Raw genomic sequence first — 19,081 nt, 5'->3', positions numbered from 1 at the left:
GACGGTGTTCATCCACAAGCAGTGAGATGCGTGAAGTTAGCATCTTGAACTAAACGTTCCGGCTGTGACATCCGCATGTCTTTGTGTTGAATTTGTGTCTGTGATGGTTACTGTGCTGCTGATGTCTTACTTACCTCACCAAGCCCCTGCACCTGGTGGTCTTCTTGCGGTAAAGTCAAAGCCTCTTCTAGGATTGTGAGTTTGGTATGCTGGGGGGACTTGTGTGCCTCAGTGATACATAGAGGTATGAAGTTGGCAGAAGTTGGACTGTCTAAGGCAAACCCGTCTATGGTGGTGGACCAGGCAAAGAGGAGTCCGTAGCTGACCACGCTGAATGTTCTCATTAAATCACAAAGAGCTTCACACAGACAAGAATCGGGCTTTGTGTTTCCTGGGTGCCCTCATGTGTGCTAGAAACCTGTCTTGGTATCACTGACACAAACATACAAGGACAACCCAAAATATCTACTCTGTAATTCAACAGTAAGGTGTGTGTGTGTGTGTGTGTGTGTGTCCAGTCCCTCCAAACAATCTGATTAGACAGTTTGGCTTTGATAGCACAATTAAAAGAGGAAGAGCAAGTGCGAGACACACAAGGCAGAATGAAGGCCTAGGAGGCACGCTGGGAGTCACCTTTAAAGATAGGAAGTATAAAAGAAGACGAGGCGTCGGTCAAGAGAGGCTCAGACACACATGAGGATAACAAAGAAAGGCGTAGGAGGGACGCTGAGAGTCGCCTTCAAATGTACGCTATATTGCCAAAAGTCATATATCACTGAATTCAGGTGTTCCAGTCCCTTCCATGGCCACAGTTGTATAACACCGAGCACCTCGGCATGCAGACGGCTTCTACAAACATTTGTGACAGAATGGAGCACTCTCCGGAGCTCCGTGAATTCAAGTCTGGTATCGTGATAAGATGCCACCTGTGCCATAAGTCCATTAATGAAATTTCCTCGCTATTAAATATTCCAGGGTCAGCTGTCAGTGGTATTATAACAAAGTGGAAGCAATTGGGAACAACAGCAACTGAGTGGTAGGCCACATCAAATCACAGAGCTGGGACAGCGCATGCTGAGGTGGGCAGAAGTCGCCAACTTTCTGCAGAGTCCATAGCTACAGACCCCCAAAAGCTCAAGAACAGTACAGCGTAGAGAGAGCTTCATGGAATGAATGGGTCCCCATGGCCGAGCAGCTGCAACCAAGCCTGACGTCACCAAGTGTAAAGCAAAGCGTCAGATGCCGTGGTGTAAAGCCCACCACCCGCCACTGGACTCCAGAGCAGTGCAGACATGTCCTCTGGAGTGACGAATCACACAATCTGATGGACGAGTCTGACCAGGAGAACGGGACTTTCCTGACTGCATTGTGCCAAGTGTGAAGTTTGGTGGAGGTGGATTATGGTGCAAGGTCGGCTTGGCCCCTCAGTTCCAGTGAAAGGAACTCTTAATGCTTCAGCAAACAAAGCCATTTGGATAACTTTGTGGGCACTGTTTGGGGATGGCAACATGACTGGGCACACACCAGTGCACACAGCAAGGTCTGTAAAGAAATGGAGGAGCGAGTTTGGTGTGGCTGCACAGAGCCCTGACTTCAACAGTCAGACCACCTTAGGGATGAATTCTAGCGGAGACTGAGAGCGAGCCAGGCCTTCTCATCCAACATCAGCGCCTGACCTCACCAATGCTCTCCTGGTCACAAACTCCCATCAACACACTCAGTCCTACACCTTGTGGAAAGCCATCACAGAAGAGTTGAAGCTGTTAGAGCTGCAAAGGGTGGGCCGAGTCCATATTAAAGCCTATGGGATGGCATTAAAGTTCATGTGTGTGTAAATGCAGGCATCCCAATACATTTGGCAATATAGTGTCGGAAATATGAAAGAAGACGAGCAGGGCGCCTCAGAATAACAGAATGGGAAAAGGCTTTACGGGAATGCTATTGAAAAAGGAGGCGCCGGTCAAGAGAGGCTCAGACACACACGAGGATGCCCAAAAAAGGCGTAGGGGGAACGCTGAGAGTCACCTTCAGATTGTTCAAAAGAATATGGAAGATGTTTCCACAGTGGGTATTGGGGCTAGTCACAAAGTGGACAAGAGACAAGCATAACGTCCCAGAGTGACAGAGTCTGGGAAGCGGGCTTTACAAGAAAACATTTGAGAAAGGAAGTGCCATTCAACACGAGCCGAGACACCTGAGGATAAAGAAGAAAGGCATAGGAGGCACACTTAGAGTCGTCTTAAAAGATAGAAAGTATTCACAAAAATATGACTGTTTTCACAGCAGATATTGGGGGCTAGTCAAAAAAGCGGACGGGAGATGGGCAAGGCACCTTGAAATGTACACGTTTAAGATTTTTAAATGATTCTACTAGCAGTCTTTGACAGGTGACGTGGCTAGGAAAAGAGAAAATGAAAAAAAATGAAATTGTATTAAATAAGTATAAATTGAGTACAATTCAACTAGTTATACACTGATAATATTTGTGCATTTTGTAGGATAAAATACAACATACTTTGGATTCTAAAAGTCTTCAGCCCCCTTCACTTTCTACACACTTTATTGTGTTGCAGATTTCATTTTAAATGGACACATTTGCCATTTTTGCCCATCATCACATGCCTCGTACCGTGAAACGTGGTGTTGGTGGCATCAAGGGGTGCAGGGACAGGGAGACTGGTCAGAATTGAGAGAAGATTGAATGTAGCCAAATTCAGAGAAGACTTTGAGGAAACTCGGCTCCAGTGTGCAGGCCACCTTAGACGGGGGTGAGTGTTCAATGTCCTGAAGCCAGGACAGAGCCAGAGTGGCTTCAGGACAAGTCTCTGAGTGTCCTCAAGTGGTCCAGTCGAAGCCCAGACATAAACCCCATAGACCATGTGTGCAGAGACCTGAAGATGCCAGTTTACAGGCACTTTCCTTCTATTCTAATGGAGTTTCAGAGGATCTGTCGGGAAAAATGGGATAAACTTCCAAATCTAGGTGTGTGAAGCTTGTAGAGACCTATCAAGAAGACTTGAAGCTGGAATTGCTATTCTATAGTGCCTTTCATATCTAGTTAGCTAGATCTTACATAGTACATGTCATGTCTTTTAGTTATTATACAGTACCTTAAACATCTAACTTGTATATAATGCCTCTCATATTCAGCTTGTTAGCTAGCTATTATATAGCACCTTTCACTATCTATCTATCTATTGTATAGCGCCTTTCATTTCTACCTATCTATCTATCTATTATATAGTGCATTTCATAATCTATCTGTATATCTATTATATAGTGCCTTTCACATCTATCTGTCTATCTCTTTGTGTTATCCTGCTTATTATACCAAAATTAATGTCTGTCTATCTATTATGTAGTGCCTTTCATTTCTTTCTATCTATGCTATCCTGCCTACTATACCAAAATAATGTCCGTCTATCTATCTATACTTATAAAATGCAAAGCCCTCACTGACTGACTGACTGACTCACTCACTGACTCATCACTAATTCTCCAACTTCCTGTGTAGGTAGAAGGCTGAAATTTGGCAGGCTCATTCCTTACAGCTTACTTACAAAAGTTGGGCAGGTTTCATTTTGAAATTCTACGCGTAATTGTCATAACTGGAACCTACTTTCGTCCATATACTGTAATAGACTGCAGCTCGATGGCCGTGGGAGGCGGAGTTGCGTCTCGCATCATCACGCCTCCCACGTAATCACGTGAACTGACTGTGAACGCAGTACATAGAGAACAAGGAAGAGCTCCAAAGAGCGCTGAAGAAAAAACGCATTACACAATTGAGAAGGCAGCAAAAGAATATCAAGCGAGTGACGCATTCAAGCATATTCATAAGTGCAGCTACTGCGGAAACAAAGCACGGTGTAAACCGTAAGTTTAAATTAAGTTTATAGACAGGCTGCCGTTTGTCATGCCTACGACAAATACGATATTCACGAGATACAAGTTTAATGAGAGGACGCAGGATATAAACGAGAGTTTTGATCACTTTGTAACTAAGTTAAAATTGCTGGTGAAGGACTGTGCTTATGCAAATTCCGAGAGACTGTGTTTGTGGGGGATTGACAGTTAAGGCGGGTGAGGGAGTCATGTCATCATCTCCCCTCCCATTCACCTCATTTCATTCACTTCATTGAGCTCCGAGCTGAGCTCCGCAGCTAACGCGGTCTTGCGGAAGCAACTTTGTGACGCTACCACCAAATACTTACAAAAAAATCCACAAGTTATTACACACGCTGTCTCTAGAGTTTCTCTACACTCTGAATCCTCCAGGCACTACTGAGCATAATCTAATTTTGAGGGTCGGGACACCAATAATGTTACTGAAAACCTTACAGCCACGAGACTTTGTAACGGCACGAAAACTTCAGACCACGTGTCTGCAAAACAGCCTAATTGAGGCAACTATTTTTACTGGCAGTTGCTCAGGGGAGAGAGTTTGTATTCCTCGCATCCCCATTATACCCTCTGATCTCCCATTTCAATTCAAATGCCTCCAATTTCCAGTAAGGCTCTGCTTCGTGATGACCATTAATAAGTCTCAGGGACAGACCCTACAAAAGGATGCCATTGATTTGAGACAGGATTGCTTTTCACATGGCCAACTGTAAGTTACATGCTCAAGAGTAAGCTCAGAGCACAGCTTGGTCATATTACAACCGGAGGGCCGAACTGACATCGTCGTATACAAAGAGATCCTTAACAAATAATTATTGGTATATTTTCCCTCAGTTTAAAAAGGTTTACTTTTCTTCTTAATAAAAATTTTAAAGCAGTACTTCGCCACTGCGAAGCTCGGGGATTTTGATATATATATATATGTGTGTGTGTATGTATGTGTATATATATCTAATAATGTAGATATGTATATACAGTATATGTGTCTGTGTGTATATATATATATGTAGATGTGTATATGCATATGTATATATGTATGTATATATATATGTGTGTATATATATATAATATATATATATATATATACAGTATATATATATGACAGCAACACTCATGACAGTCACAAAACAATTACATTGACAATCATGTTACGTTATTTTTAAAATGTTTCCTTTTCTTTTTCATAACTTCTTTAACACACTACTTCTCTGCTGCAAAGCGCGGGTATTTTGCTATCTATTATATAGTGCCTTTCATATCTATCTATCTATCTATCTATCTATCTATCTATCTATCTATTATATAGTGCCTTTCACATCTATCTATCTATCTATCTATCTATCTATCTATCTATCTATCTATCTATCTATCTATCTGTGTTATCCTGCCTACTATACCAAAATGAATGTATTTCTATCTATTATATACTGTAGTGCCTTTCATTTCTTTCTATCTATGCTATCCTGCCTACTATACCAAAATGAATGAATGTCTGTCTGTCTGTCTATCTATCTGTCTATTATATAGTGCCTTTCACATCTATCTATCCATCATATAATGCTAAAACTCCTTATTTCTACCTATGTATCATTTGTTTCCTTTCATATCTACAGTATACAGCTATTAGATACTGACTCTATATATCTATTATATACTGCCTGCTATATCTGTCTGTTATTTAGTGGCCTTTACATCTGTAAATCTGTTATATAGTGCTTTTTCATATCTATATGTTCTGCAGTGCCTATCATATTATATGGCACCTCTTCATATCTAGATAGCTGTGTATCATGTGGTACTTTTTATATCTATTGTATTATCTATTATATAGTGCCTTTCAAACCTCTCTCTGTCTCGTATACTTGAGTGTTTGTGTCCGAGACGGGTGATTCCTGCCTGGTGAAGATGCTGAGCCGATTCAGGAGAAGTACAAATGAGAGATGAACTGACAGACTAAGAGTGATGAACATTTAGAAAGCGGGCCGCGCCATGTGCAGCTGGTGATGATCCAGCAGTGGCTTCTTGCCCTTGGTACACGTCACCCTCGGTTCTCTTTGCCGTGTGTGCCTGCTCTTGTTGGGCAAGCGGAGGTCTCACTTTGCTCTTGTGTCCCTTTCCTCCTTGGCAGGTGTGACCCTTCTGACATCAACATTTCTGATGAGATGTCCAAGACCACGGTTTGGAAAGCGCTGTCCCTAAACACGGACGGCTCGAAAGTCAAGGAGGATGCTGCTTCTCCTGTAAGGCAAGTCTCTGCAACGCACAAGATTGGTGGGCTCACAGCGTTGGGGGGCTGCTCTTTGAACCTGATTGCTAGTGTTGCAGTGTGGAGGTGAGCAGAGGGTCAAACGCTTGTGTGCTGTGCTGTGCTGCTCAGAGGTGGGCTGACAGACGGCTGGGCTGACCCTTTTTATGTTCTGGGTTTAGAGATTTACCTTCTGTGGAAGCCATGGACAGAGTGAAGTTTCTGTCCTCCACTACCTCAGTCTGCGCTAAAGTGTGTGGCAGCGTCACATGCTGCTGACCAAACTAAAATGCCCCTAATTCTGTAAACGAGATGGTGAGAATTGTGCGTGGAGTCATCCCGCTGTCTGTCACAGTGGGGGTTTCCTTGCTTTTTGTATTCACAATTACAGCTTGCTCCATCTGAAGTATCTCCTCATACTACTACCTACCAGACTAAACATGGAGTCAGGTGTTGTCTCTTTTAGTTTAACTAGGCAGCTCTTTGGCTTATTTGTCCATCAATCCATTTCCTGCCGCTTATCCAGTTCTGGAGTTGCAAGGTGCCCAAGATGTCCGTTTTTCTCTGCCATCCCCTCCAACTCCCAGGCTGGATGAATGATACTGCGTCTCCAGCGTCTGCCCCAGGGTCTCCTACCAGTTGGATAAGCAGGGCGGTGTCCAGGTGGCATCCTGATCAGATGGCACAACCGCCTCAGTGGGCTCTTTCCACTGTGGCGGAGCAGCGGCTCTACTGTGAGCCTCTCAGCTTCTATTTATGGCCGAGTCCCGACACCCTGCAAAGGAGCCCACACTCGTGTCCGCGCCCCTGTTCTTTGGGTCACTAGATGAGGAGGATCGGTGGCTCCACTGTGAGCTCCTCATCCTATCTCTGAGGCTGAGCCCGGACCCCCTACAAAGAACATTAAAACAATCTGCACGAGAACAGGCCATTCAGCTCAACAAAGCCTATCCACTTAAATTAACATCAAGTCGAGTTTTGAAAGTCCTTAAAGTCCCACCGTCTACCACACTACTTGGTCACTTCTTCCACACGTCTATGAGGAAGCTCATTTCTACTGCTTGATGGAGTTCTTTCAGTCACTCAACAAAGCTCATGGCCGTAGGTGAGGATAGAAACAAAGATCAACAGACGCCAAGAGGTTCGCCTTTCAACTCGGCCCCCTGTGCACCGTGACTGACCGATACAATGTCCACATGACTACGGCCGCTGCTTGATCCACCTGGTTACAATACAATATAATACAACTTACTTATGTGTAGCCCAAAATCACACATGGAGGGCCACAATGGGCTTTAACAGACCCTGCCTCTTGACAGCCCCCCAGCCTTCACTCTCTAAGAAGACAAGAAAAAACTCCCAAAAAACCCTTGTAGGAAAAAAATGGAAGAAACCTTGGGAAAGGCAGTTCAAAGAGAGATCCCTTTCCAGGTAGGTTGGGCACACAGTGGGTGTCAAAAAGAAGGGGGTCAATACAATACACAGAACAGAAGTAGTCCTCAATACAGTATAAAAGTAAAAATATTACAAGTACGGAGCAGAATTTAACAGTAGGTGATATCCCATAATATGTTTAGAGTCCTGAAGACCTCAGCCATCAAGCTGCCTCCTCCTAATGGCTATTCCACAGCTGGGCCAGCCAATCCGATGAAAGGACCCTCCATCAGGGATGACTTTTCCTTAGGCAGGCAGAACAACTTGGCAGGTGGGCCGTAGCTCCAAGTGCCACATTGATAAGTTCAGACAAGTAAGCCGGACCTCGGCCATTTAATGCTTTGTATGTTAAAAGGAGGATTTTGAAATCTGCCCTAAACTTAACCGGGAGCGAGTGTGAGGACTTGAGGACTGGGGCTATGTGTTTTTATTTTCTTTTTCTTGCAGCAGCTTTTTAGATTAACTGGAGGCTGAATAAAGAACAGTTTGAACATCCAGTGAACACCGCATTGCAGTAGTCAGTCCTACTAGAAATAAATGCAGGAATTAATTTCTCAGAATTCCGCTTATTTAGAAAGCTCCTTAATTTCCCAACATTTTTAAGGTGTAAGAAACCTGATTTGGACAACTTTGTGACGTGCACTTTAAATGACATGCGAGAGTCAAAGATAACAACGAGACTGCGTGCTGAGTCAGTAACATTAATGGAGACTCCAGCTGAGTTAAGTGATGAAGATATGTTGTTGTGGTCAGCGTCACTCCCTCCAGTAATTAACATCTTGTGTTTAAAGACAAGTCGTTCTCATCCATCCACTCCTTTAATTCACTAACACAACTAATTAAAGACAACATCGGAGAAACGTCATTTGATCTAAAAGAAAGGTAGGACTGGGTGTCCTCTGCGTACAAATGAACATGAACATCTAATAAGAGATCCCATTGGAGTCTGTAAAGTGCAAACAGTGAAGGTCCGAGTCCTGAGCGCTGCGGGACACCATATTGAACTTCTGCGTATGATGATGGGGTCCTGTCAGCACATTTCTGTACGTACTGGAATCAGTTTTTATTAATTAAGAACTAAACCAGGCAAGGACAGTGTCTGTGAGTGGCCAGTAGCTTCTTCCCTCACTTGTGAATGAGACCCCGAGATACTTAAACCCCTCAGCTTGAGGCAGCATCTCCTTCCCAACCTGAGGGCGTCACTCCAGCCTTTCCTGGAGAGACCCAAAGGCATGATGGCCCATTGGTTGTGGTTTCATAGAAGAGCTATTTCAGCCAGATTCAAAATAGCAATAATGTCGATTAGCTGAGAAATATAATAGCTTACAAGGAAACCCCAATGTGAGTACATTCAAAGATAGAGCAGATATCAAAAAGTTACAAATCCTCCGGGCTAAAGGCCCAGTAAGACAATGTCTGTGCGTCTCAAGACTTAAATCAGAATCTCATGATCAAAATGTGGTGTCCATGTATGTTGTTACATTTCTTAGCTAATCGATTTTATCACCAGTTGTTGGCTCAAATACAGTCCTGTGCAAAAATATTCACCCCCTCGGTGTTTGCACTGCAGCCTGGAATTCAAGTGGAGTTCTAGGGGTGTTATTACCATTTGATTTCCACAACATGTCCACCACTTTGATGGTGCAAAATATTTTGATTGTGACACAAACAATAATTAAGTTTTAAAAAAAGAAAAGAAATCCTGAGAGTGCATAAGTATTAAACCCCCCAATATCCCCCAAATGGTCCATGCTCTGTAGAGTTCACCTTTGCTGCCATTACAGCTGCTGGTCGCTATTAACTTGGCACACCAGGCCATTCCTTTAGGCCACACTGCTCCGACTCCTTCAAGTTAGACGGGTGGTGTTGGTGTCCAGTAACCGTCCAAGTCATACCAGAGATTCTCCATTAGATTGAGGTCTGGGCTTTGACGAGGACATTCCAAGCCATTTCAGTGTCCCCTTTTAAACCACAACACTGTCACTTTAGCAGTATGTTGAGGGTCATTCATTGTCCTGTTGGTAGATGAACCTTCATCCCAGGTCTCAAATCTCTGGTTGACTCAAAATGATTTTCCTCAAAAATTGCCAGTTTTTTAGTGCCATCCACCTTTTTCCTTTAGTCCTGACCAGTTCTCATGTCCCCTCAGTGTGTCCTGCCACCACCATACGTCACTGTGGGAATGGTGACCACAGGGTGATAGGAAGTGTTGGGTTTGTGCCACATGTCATGTTTCCCATGGTGGATAAAAACTTCAATTTTAGTCTCATTTGACCTAAGAACCTTCTTCTATGTGTTTGGTGAGTCCGCCATGTACTGCTGAACAAACTCATGACGAGTTTTCTTGTGTTTTTTTTTTTACTGGCCACTTCCATAAAGCCCCGCTCTGTGGAGTGTATGACTTAAAGTGGTCCTATAGACAGATACCCCCGTCTCTGCTGTTGGTCAGTGCAGCTTCTTCAGTGTTACCCTTGGGTGTCTGTCTTTTGTTGCACCTCTGATGAATGCCCTCCTCGCCCAGTCTCTGTTGGGCATCCTTCTCTTGTCAGGTCTGTAGTGGTGCCACATTCAAGCACTTTGAGCTACATTGTTGTATGAAAATGTGCTATTTAAATAAATGTTGTTGTTACCATTTTGTTCTCATGGACTTAATGGAGCTCTGTGGGATATTCAACTTTTGGGATATTTATTTGAAAACCTATCCCTGATCTTTACTTCTCCACAGATTGGTCTCTGCTAAATATTTTGTGTTCTATGTGATGATACAGCCGGGTTTGGGCATTTTATCACGTGGTGTTACTTGATTTATTTGAACAGGGTGGTTGATTGATAAGCATGCAGTATAGGATCCACCTTTGACCTTCAGACTCCATCATTTGAAGTTAGGCGTAGCATTCTCTGATTCCCAAATCTGTGGTGGCCTCAACACTTCTAGGACTTCCAGGTCCTTTACAATGTTATGCTCATAATGCACTGATGAGACCACCTCTGGAGTCCTGTGTGCAGTTGTGACCACCAGGCTACATGAAAGACAAATCAGCACTTGAAGCTGGGTGGAAGAGAGTGACCAATTGCATCACGGGACTGAACGACATGTCCAACTGTGACAGACTCAGAGACCTCAGAAACCTGTTTAGGCAGAGCAGAGGAGACTGCATGGGGACCTCATCCAGTTCTTCAAAATCCTCAATGGCATCGATAAAGGAGATCCAGCAAAATTCATAGATGCTTGAGTGGCAGCAGGCTGGGTGTGGCTAAATGCTTGAGTGGCAGCAGGCTGGGTGTGGCTAAATGCTTGAGTGGCAGCAGGCTGGGTGTGGCTAAATGCGTGAGTGGTAGCAGACTGGGTGTGGCTAAGTGCTTGAGTGAAAGAAGGTTAGGTGTGGCTAAATGTTTGAGTGGCAGCAAGCTGGGTGTGGCTAAATACTTGCATGGCCAATGAACAAACTACCAAGACATGGTAACATGAAATCATATTATGTGATATCATCTACTGCTGAATTCTGCTCTGTACTTTTTTTATAATATTTCTATTGCACTATTGTATTGTATTAAGGATTACTTGTGTTCTGTTCAGCGTATTGTATTATAATTCCCCTTTATTTGACACCCACTGCACACCCAGCCTGCCTGGAAAGGGTCTCTCTTTGAACTGCCTTTCCTGAGATTTCTTTCATTTTTTTTCCCCCTGGGAGTTTTTCCTTGTTTTCTTAGAGAGTCAAGACTGAGGGGCTGTCAAGAGGCAGGGCCTGTTAAAGCCCATTGCAGCACTCCTGATTTTGGGCTATACAAAAATAAATTGTATTGTATTGTATGCAGCTAAAGCAGAAACGTTGACGACCTTTAAAGTCTAGATGGGGCTTGTTACTGAAGTCTCAGTTGACTGGGTGGGTTAGACATTTGAGTGGCTGCAGTCTGGGCGGGGCTTGTTACATAGGTCTCAGTTGACTGGGCGGGTTAGACATTTGAGTGGCAGCAGTCTAGGCGGGGCTTGTTACTTAAGTCTCAGTTGACTGGGTAGGTCAGACATTTGAGTTGCAGCAGCCTGGGCGGGGCTTGTTACTTAAGTCTCAGTTGAATGGGCGGGCTAAACATTTGAGTGGCAGCAGTCTGGGCGGGACTTGTTACATAAGTCTCAGTTGACTGGTCATTTTGAGATGCTTGAGTGGCAGCAGGCTGGGTGTGGCTAAATGCTTAAGTGGCAGCTGATTCGTGGGCCAGGATGAATGAACAGACAACTGAGTCATGGATCTGAAGGAGAAACCTTTAAGAGGAATCTGAATAAAATATCAAGACAGCTTAGCTATTATCTAAACAAACAGGCTTGATGGACTGAGTGGTCTCCTCTTGTTTGTCACGTTTCGTGTGTTGTAAAGGCTCAGCTTCCAAAGTGTTGGATGATCGTGCCAAACAACAAAAAAGATTGACAGGAAATGATTCCGAAGTGTTCTCCATACTGCTCTTTACAAAGTGACGATGCCCTCTCCTGTTGGCACAGCTTGACTTCTGTCCGCTCCCACAATGCATTGCCTGCCGTTACTCACAACCTGCCTAACCCCTGCATTTGTCTCTCGTTTTTCAGGAATGTCTGACGTGGACTCCACTCTGCTGTGAAGATTCCTCTGCAGGACGGTGGCCGTCGACAAAGGAACTCCAGGAAATCTCAGTCATCGCCCGCTCCGTGCCGTCCCTCCTCTCAAAGACCCGAGTAGCTCGAGGTCCCCCTTTATGACCATCCAGGCCTCTGCCATCTCAGAGATATTGAACACAAGGTTCTTAATCTCAATTCATGTTCTCCACCCTGGCAGGCAGCTGAGCTTCATTTAATTAGCTGTATATATTTTTCATTTTTTTTTAGTTTATCTTCTTGATAAGCCCTTCATAAATGTGGCACATCTTGCCAACAAATTGTACTCTGGTCCAGAAGGTCCTTTCCTCAACCTGCTTGCCAAGGCAGCTGGTGGCCACCACTCTGGTTGTCTTCACACAGGCAGGCAGAAAGGCCTCTTGGAGTATAAATAACGAAAAACGGGGCCCCAAAGGTGGCCTGTCCTCCTTCTGGCCTTGAAGCTGTCCGATGGCTGTGCCACCATTGCGCCACGCACCACAAAGAACTGCAAGGCCGGCTCTCCTTAAAAATCAGAAGGTGGCCATATACCTCGAAATAAAAGCCAGGCAGCATCTGGACTGGCCCTCGAGGTCGCAGCACACCCGCCATGCCACTCCGGACAGGTGAGCCACTTGGGCACTCGATTCCCTTTTCCATCCTGCCAGTCATTGCGACCAAGTCGACGTTTTGCACTACAGCAGACACTTCAAACGCTTTGTCAGCGACAACTTCATCCCCTGCAATAGAAGCAGGCCCAGCGGTGACTGTGTGCTGCTGGGTAGGGTGGGCAAAAGCAAACCAAGGGGGGCAGCAGCCTGCCAGCCAAACTGCAGAAGTCACCCATAAACTGGCACATCGCATTGAAAAAAAAAAAAAAAGATTAGTACTGCTTAACAGCCATCGATCGTGGTCAGGTAATACTAACAAAAATTCTATTTTCACATCTAATTTGTGTATTTTATATATAAATATATTTAAGTTTGAGAAAAACAAAATAAATTAACGAGAAGTCACATTCAGAAAAACTACTGGGGAAAAAAATGCAGGCACATTTTTTTCTAGCATCTAATTTCTTTGTAGTTGCGCTATGTTTAGAAATAGAGATTATTTTTATTTGAACAAATCCAAGAATATCTGTGTGTATAAAATCGATGGGCTTCATTTGAATAAACAGCTGTCTCGGAGTCCCTGTTAGTGTACTGTGTGTGTACGTGAGAGTAGTGACGCCGGGGGGCTCAGTCGCTGTTGTCAAAACCAAAGGTCCCCCCCCCCCCCGGACCCCCCCCACAACCTTTGATGCTCTTTAGTTCCTCTTTTTTTTTGTTTTTTATCTCTGTAGCCTTTTCTTTGTGTCTTCGCCTTACAGTCCAGATGTTGGTTAGACCTGAATAAGTGAGTGTGACGTGGTAGAGAAATACGAGCCGCTTCTGTGACTTACACTCCGTGCGCTGAGGTGTGTGTGTGTGTGTGTGTGTGTGTGTGTGTCTGCCGCTGTGTCGTCCTCCAGCTCACACTACCAGGCCGTCTGCTTCTGTGGTCCTTACCACCCGGGGACAAGTGGACGTATCTCTGCAGCCTCCACCCTGGAGCATCAAGTTCGCTCTTTGACCACAGCGTTAATGGGCGCAACTCGGGAAGTCTGCAGCTGGACCCTGTTGGCACCCATTAGAGTCACCTACGTGGCGCTCCAGGGTTGGGGCTCTGGAATGCAAAGATGCCAGTCGTCTCATGCCAAGGGTGCATCTCTGCAGCCTGGAGCTTCAAGTTTGTGGATGTCACTTGCCAGACAGCCATCAGTATTTGAGTCACATAACCTCCCATGACCCTCATCTTAACCACAATGTAAATGGATGCAACTCGGAAGGTCTGCAGCTGGACTCTATTGTCCACCTACTTGGAGCTCCAGGGTGGGGGCTCTGAGATGCAAAGATGCCAGTGTTCTCATGCAAAGGGTGCATCTCTGCAGCCTGGAGCTTCAAGTACGTGGAGTTGACTTACTGAACAGTTGCCGTTATTGGAGTCACATCTCCTCGCACAAACCCTCATCTTAACATAGCATAACCAGAAGGAGCTCTACGGCTGGACTCTATTACTCCACCTGCTCGGAGCTCCAGGAGATAAACTTGGCCTAAGGGACTGGCATCTCCGCAGCCTGGAGCCTCCACCCTGGAGCTTCAAGTCCCCTAATTGACCATAGTGCAAATGGGCACAGCTCAGGAGGTCTATGGCTGGACTCTGTTGCTCCACGCCTGCTTGGTGCTCCAGGCTGTAGGAGATAAACTTGTCCTAAGAGACTGGCATCTCTGCAGCCCACAGCAACCACACAGAAGCTTCAAGTACGTGGATGTGACTTACTGGGCAGCCATTATTATTTGAGATAGACAACCTCCCATAACTCTAATCTAAACCATAGTGTAACTGGGCAGAGCTCTGGAGGTCTGCAGCTGGATTCTAATAGCACCAGTTTGACATCCGTGGCAGAGCGACGGGCGCTGAGCAGACTCCTGTCAATCATGGAGAATCCACTGCATCCACTGAACAGGATCATCTCCAGACAGAGGAGCAGCTTCAGAGACAGACTGCTGTCACCGTCCTGCTCCACTGACAGACTGAGGAGACCCCACACTATGCGACTCTTCAGTTCCAGCCCGGGGGGGTAAACGTTAACATTATACAAAGTTATTGTCTGTTATACCTGCATTGTTATCACTCTTTAATTTAATATTGTTCTTTATCAGTATGCTGCTGCTGCTGGAGTATGGGAATTTCCCGTTGGGGAAGGGTGGAGGCTCCAGGCTGCAGAGAAACATACTTGGCTTGGCAGAGTAGACTTAATGGACAGCCGTCGTTGTTTAAGTCCAAAAACCCTTCCACAGCTGTAATCTTAACCATATTGTGACTGGGGTGGAGGTCTGGAGGTCTGCAGCTAGACTCTACTGGACTTCACCTACTTGGAGCTCCAAGGCAGCGGAGATAAATGCTTGGCTTGTGAGATTGGTATCTTTGCAGCCCAGAGCCTCCACCATGGATTTACAGGTACATGGAGTTGACTTGCTGGTCAGTCGCCATTATTTGAGTCCGTAATCCTCCCACAGCTGTAGTCTTCACCACAGGGTAACCATCCGGAGGTCAGCAGCTGGACTCTCTATTGGCACCTAGTGGAGTCAACTCCGTTTACTTGGAGTTCCAGCATGGGAGGTTCCAGGCTTCAGGGATAAATACTTGGCTTGGGAGGTTGGTACCTCTGCAGCTCAGAGCCCCCTCAATGGAGCTACAAGTACTTGGTGTTAACTTACTGGACAGCCAGGGTTATTTAAGTCAGACAACCCTCCAATAGCTATAAGCGGGTGGAGCTTGGGAGGTCTGCAGCTGGACTCTGTTGGCACCCATCGAGTCTACTCCACGTCCTTGGAGCTCTAGGGTGTAGCAACCAGGCTTCAGTGATACAAACTTGACTCAAGAGTGTGGAATCTCTGCCAGCTCAGGACTTCTACCCTGGAGCTCCAAGGCCGTGGAGTTGGCTTACTTGAACAGCGGTCATTACCTGAGTCACAAACCAAATCTTCACCACAGTGCGACTGGGGTGGAGCCCTGGAGGTCTGCAGCTGCTCTCTGTTGGTGCCCATTGGAGTCGTCTCTACCTGTTTGGAGCTCCAGTGTGGAGGCTTCTGGCTGCAGAGATGTTTACTTGTGCCATAGAGAGAGAAACAAAAAAAGCACAACTGTGTTTTGTCACCAGTAGGTGTCACTGTTTTACTTCCCTAAAGACCTCCGCATCACTTGAGCCTGATTGGCTGGTTTCACAATCCAGGAAGGATCTGTCATGGCCGCTTTTGGTGGTGTAGTGTGGCTCTTCCTTCCTCGTAACGCCTTGGAGGACAGCAGTGGCTTCTACCTTCTTGCTAGTAGGACCTTCTGTTCTTCTTTGTCCTCTCACTCAGTGGATTTACTTTTGAGTCTTTTCCACCCCACACTGCGTCCCCCTTCACCTAAGGCCTTGTTCACACGGGCGTTAAGTTTTTGGATAAACGAACTTGCTCTGAACGTCCTAGACGTTTATGTTGCATTTTGTGGCGGCGATCGATTGACTTCTACACCGGCGTTCGTTTGTCTCTGTCTAACGCCAGCCTGCAGCCCAAATTGTAGTTTGTGTGTTAACCTGTGGAGGCAGTGTCGGGAACTGGATATGAAAGCCCTTGTCGTTTTATTTGAGGTGCCTCCTTTCAATATGGACCATTTTGCTATGTTAGATATTAATCTTCTTGTTTTAAAAATACTCTTAATACGGCGACGTAGGGAGAGAAAAAATCGCCGCCGCTACTGGGTTCATCCTCTGACTGCACAACGTCGGGTTAAAGGAAGTTTTTTTGTGCTTTATGAAGAAATGCGAAAATTTCCGCGCAAGTTTTTTAATTACTGTCGGATGTCAGTTTCCACTTTTGATTGTCTGCTGCAGCTGGTGCAATGCCACATTGCACGCCGATCAACCAATATGCGACTTGGTGTTAGCCCGAAGAGAGACAACTTGTCACTTTGAGGTAAGGAAACAGTAGTCGAGTGTGCGCTTACACCGGGGTTATGCACTGAAATGCCCCCACATAATCGTTATCAAATATTATATTAGAACATAAATTAATAGGTTCATGGTTTACAAATTACATGAGACAATAAAATAAAATAAGCATATATGAAAATATATATGTTGTATATGAAAACATAAAAATATTAATATCATGGGATATATCCGGTCCTCCGAAGCGTAAAATAAACGCGCAGAAAACGAACTAGAAGCGGTTTCCTTGCGTTCGTTGGGTTTTGAACGCCAAGAAAAGCTGCTTGCAACGTTTTTTTGATGCTGTATAAACGCGCTGCCGGACAAACGCACGTCACCAAAGCCTGTGTGAACACTCTCATTGACTCCTACGTGTAGAAAACACTCGGCGCTTGATCCGCGCTCAATCCGCGCTCACTGGACGCTACGAACGCAATAAAAACGCTCGATTTTAATGCCCGTGTGAACAAGGCCTTAGCTGGCGGTCTGTGTGCATTAGTGACACCCCTCCTGGCGGCGGCCCCTCTATGCAAGTGAATTGATGGACCCAGTCGACTTCTCAAACATCAGTGGGGGGGCAGTTAAACTCACTGAAGTAAATCAAACAAGTTGAGGCAGTAAAGCCCCAGGGGTCAACAGGCAGGTAGTAGGGTGTGGTGGCCATTTAGACATCTGGGACCCCGACAGTCCTGACAGTGAGAGGGCGAAGGGGGTCACTTCATCTGTCACAGGTGACTCTCGTGAATCCGGACGCGGTGTTGTGAGAACTTCAGACACACCTCGGGGGGACGCAGGCAAGGTAGCTGGGGGGTCCGTATGAGCAGCACACTGGACAGGTGGGGGGGACGACACAGTGGCACCGTAGAAGAGGAAGGGCCGGGGCAGACTGGACGTCCTAAGGAGACTCTCTGGGTTTTCTGATGTGTGCAGTAAGCTGCTGCAGCAAGTGTGGCATTCTACGCTGGGGGTCTCCTCGGGAAGAATCTGAGCTCAAAAGACCCCGCAATGGCTGAAGAAACCCATGAGGAAAACCTGTGACATCACTGGGCCAACCCCCCCTGGACGCCCTGGGAGCTGTGGTGGCCCAAACTGGATGCCATCTTGCTTGGCACCCTCTTAGCCTCTGGGGGTCTTTTCTGCCGGCTGTCCGGTCATTGCTTGACTAAAAGCTGATGCTCCCTCAGTTGCTCTTCTTGATTTTGTTATGGATCTGTCTCTCGATTGATTGTATGATTTGTCCTGTGAGTCTCTCTCTTTGTTTTTATGTTCCTCCTGCTGTATGTATCGACATTTTTCCCATTGGGATTAATAAAGTTGATCTAATCAAAACCTGCACAAGTCAAACACGCGCTTCATTCTCAAAGTCCAAACCGCCTGGACGAGCGTAAGGCGCCCTCAGTTGGGGTCTTCATAAGAACTGTAAAGATCTCTGTCACGAGGTCAAAGTGCATCACAAATGAGAAGAGTCGTATTAAAATGTGTGCTGCAACGGAAATGGTTAATGTCTAAATATTCTAGATTGTAATAGACATTTGTCACCCACTGATGGTGGTCCTGGTGGGGGTGGGGGGCTAAGAAAGGATCAAAAATCATAAAGAGCCTCATATTCGTATCGCTGACCTTGAAGCAGCCTGAAATGACACCCCACACGCCCAGGTTTCAACTTTGACATTTGTAACATTCTGCCGGCTACTCTTAGGGGTTTAGGACCACCAGTGAAGAGTCCAATATCAAAACTAGGATCATATTGGTGACCAGCAACCTCAAAATTGGAACTCAGCACGTTGATATTACTGATCCTGTTTTTTATTCTTATTTTGTGAAATGGAGTAAGTTGGACCCCTCGTATCCTTTTAGGGGGTCAGTTGACGTGGCCTGTGCAACTTCAAGTCCTAATCATTTTTGCTGAGGGCACCTATTGGTTTATTCTTTATCATAAAGGTGTAAATTCCTGCACAAAATATGGTCCAAAAGTTGCCTACAATTTATTTTTTTGATTTAGATGGACAAAAAGGTGTTTGGGGGGGGGTCCCCAAAAAGTTTGAGTTGGGTATGTCATATGTTTGGGGGTCTTCTTATACCGACGGACAAAAAACTGACGTGATTTGAAAGCATTCAGAAACCAAACACAATACACACTGAACATGTCCATAAGGGAGAGGATCGCCGGCAGACCCCCAGCTATGAGAAATCTTCGTAAAGGAGGATTTAATGAAAGAAAATGAGAAAATAAAACAAATACAACATGGACAATTGTGTTGGTTCCCTTAGACCTCGTTGAGGGAGTGTTGTATGCCCCCTGAAAAGGGATGCAACATGACAAGTAATTGGCCCCTGT

General features: G+C 45.5%; 1 protein-coding gene across 1 annotated transcript in view; it reads left to right on the top strand.

Annotated features, from left to right (window-relative positions):
• LOC120524856 (electroneutral sodium bicarbonate exchanger 1-like) overlaps positions 1 to 13,375 on the top strand; it is a 237,765-nt gene extending 224,390 nt beyond the window's left edge. Inside the window, exons 24-25 of the mRNA XM_039746652.1 lie at positions 6,032 to 6,148; positions 12,165 to 13,375. Coding sequence (XP_039602586.1) covers positions 6,032 to 6,148; positions 12,165 to 12,174 — 127 coding nt within the window. The 3' untranslated portion in view covers positions 12,175 to 13,375. The remainder of the gene's footprint in view (positions 1 to 6,031; positions 6,149 to 12,164) is intronic.
• The last annotated feature ends 5,706 nt before the right edge of the window (positions 13,376 to 19,081 follow it).

The sequence above is a fragment of the Polypterus senegalus genome, chromosome 3, assembly GCF_016835505.1.
Source record: "Polypterus senegalus isolate Bchr_013 chromosome 3, ASM1683550v1, whole genome shotgun sequence".
Taxonomy (NCBI): domain Eukaryota; kingdom Metazoa; phylum Chordata; class Cladistia; order Polypteriformes; family Polypteridae; genus Polypterus; species Polypterus senegalus.
Note: the sequence above shows the minus strand (reverse complement) of the source record. Positions and strands in the feature narration are given on the sequence as shown.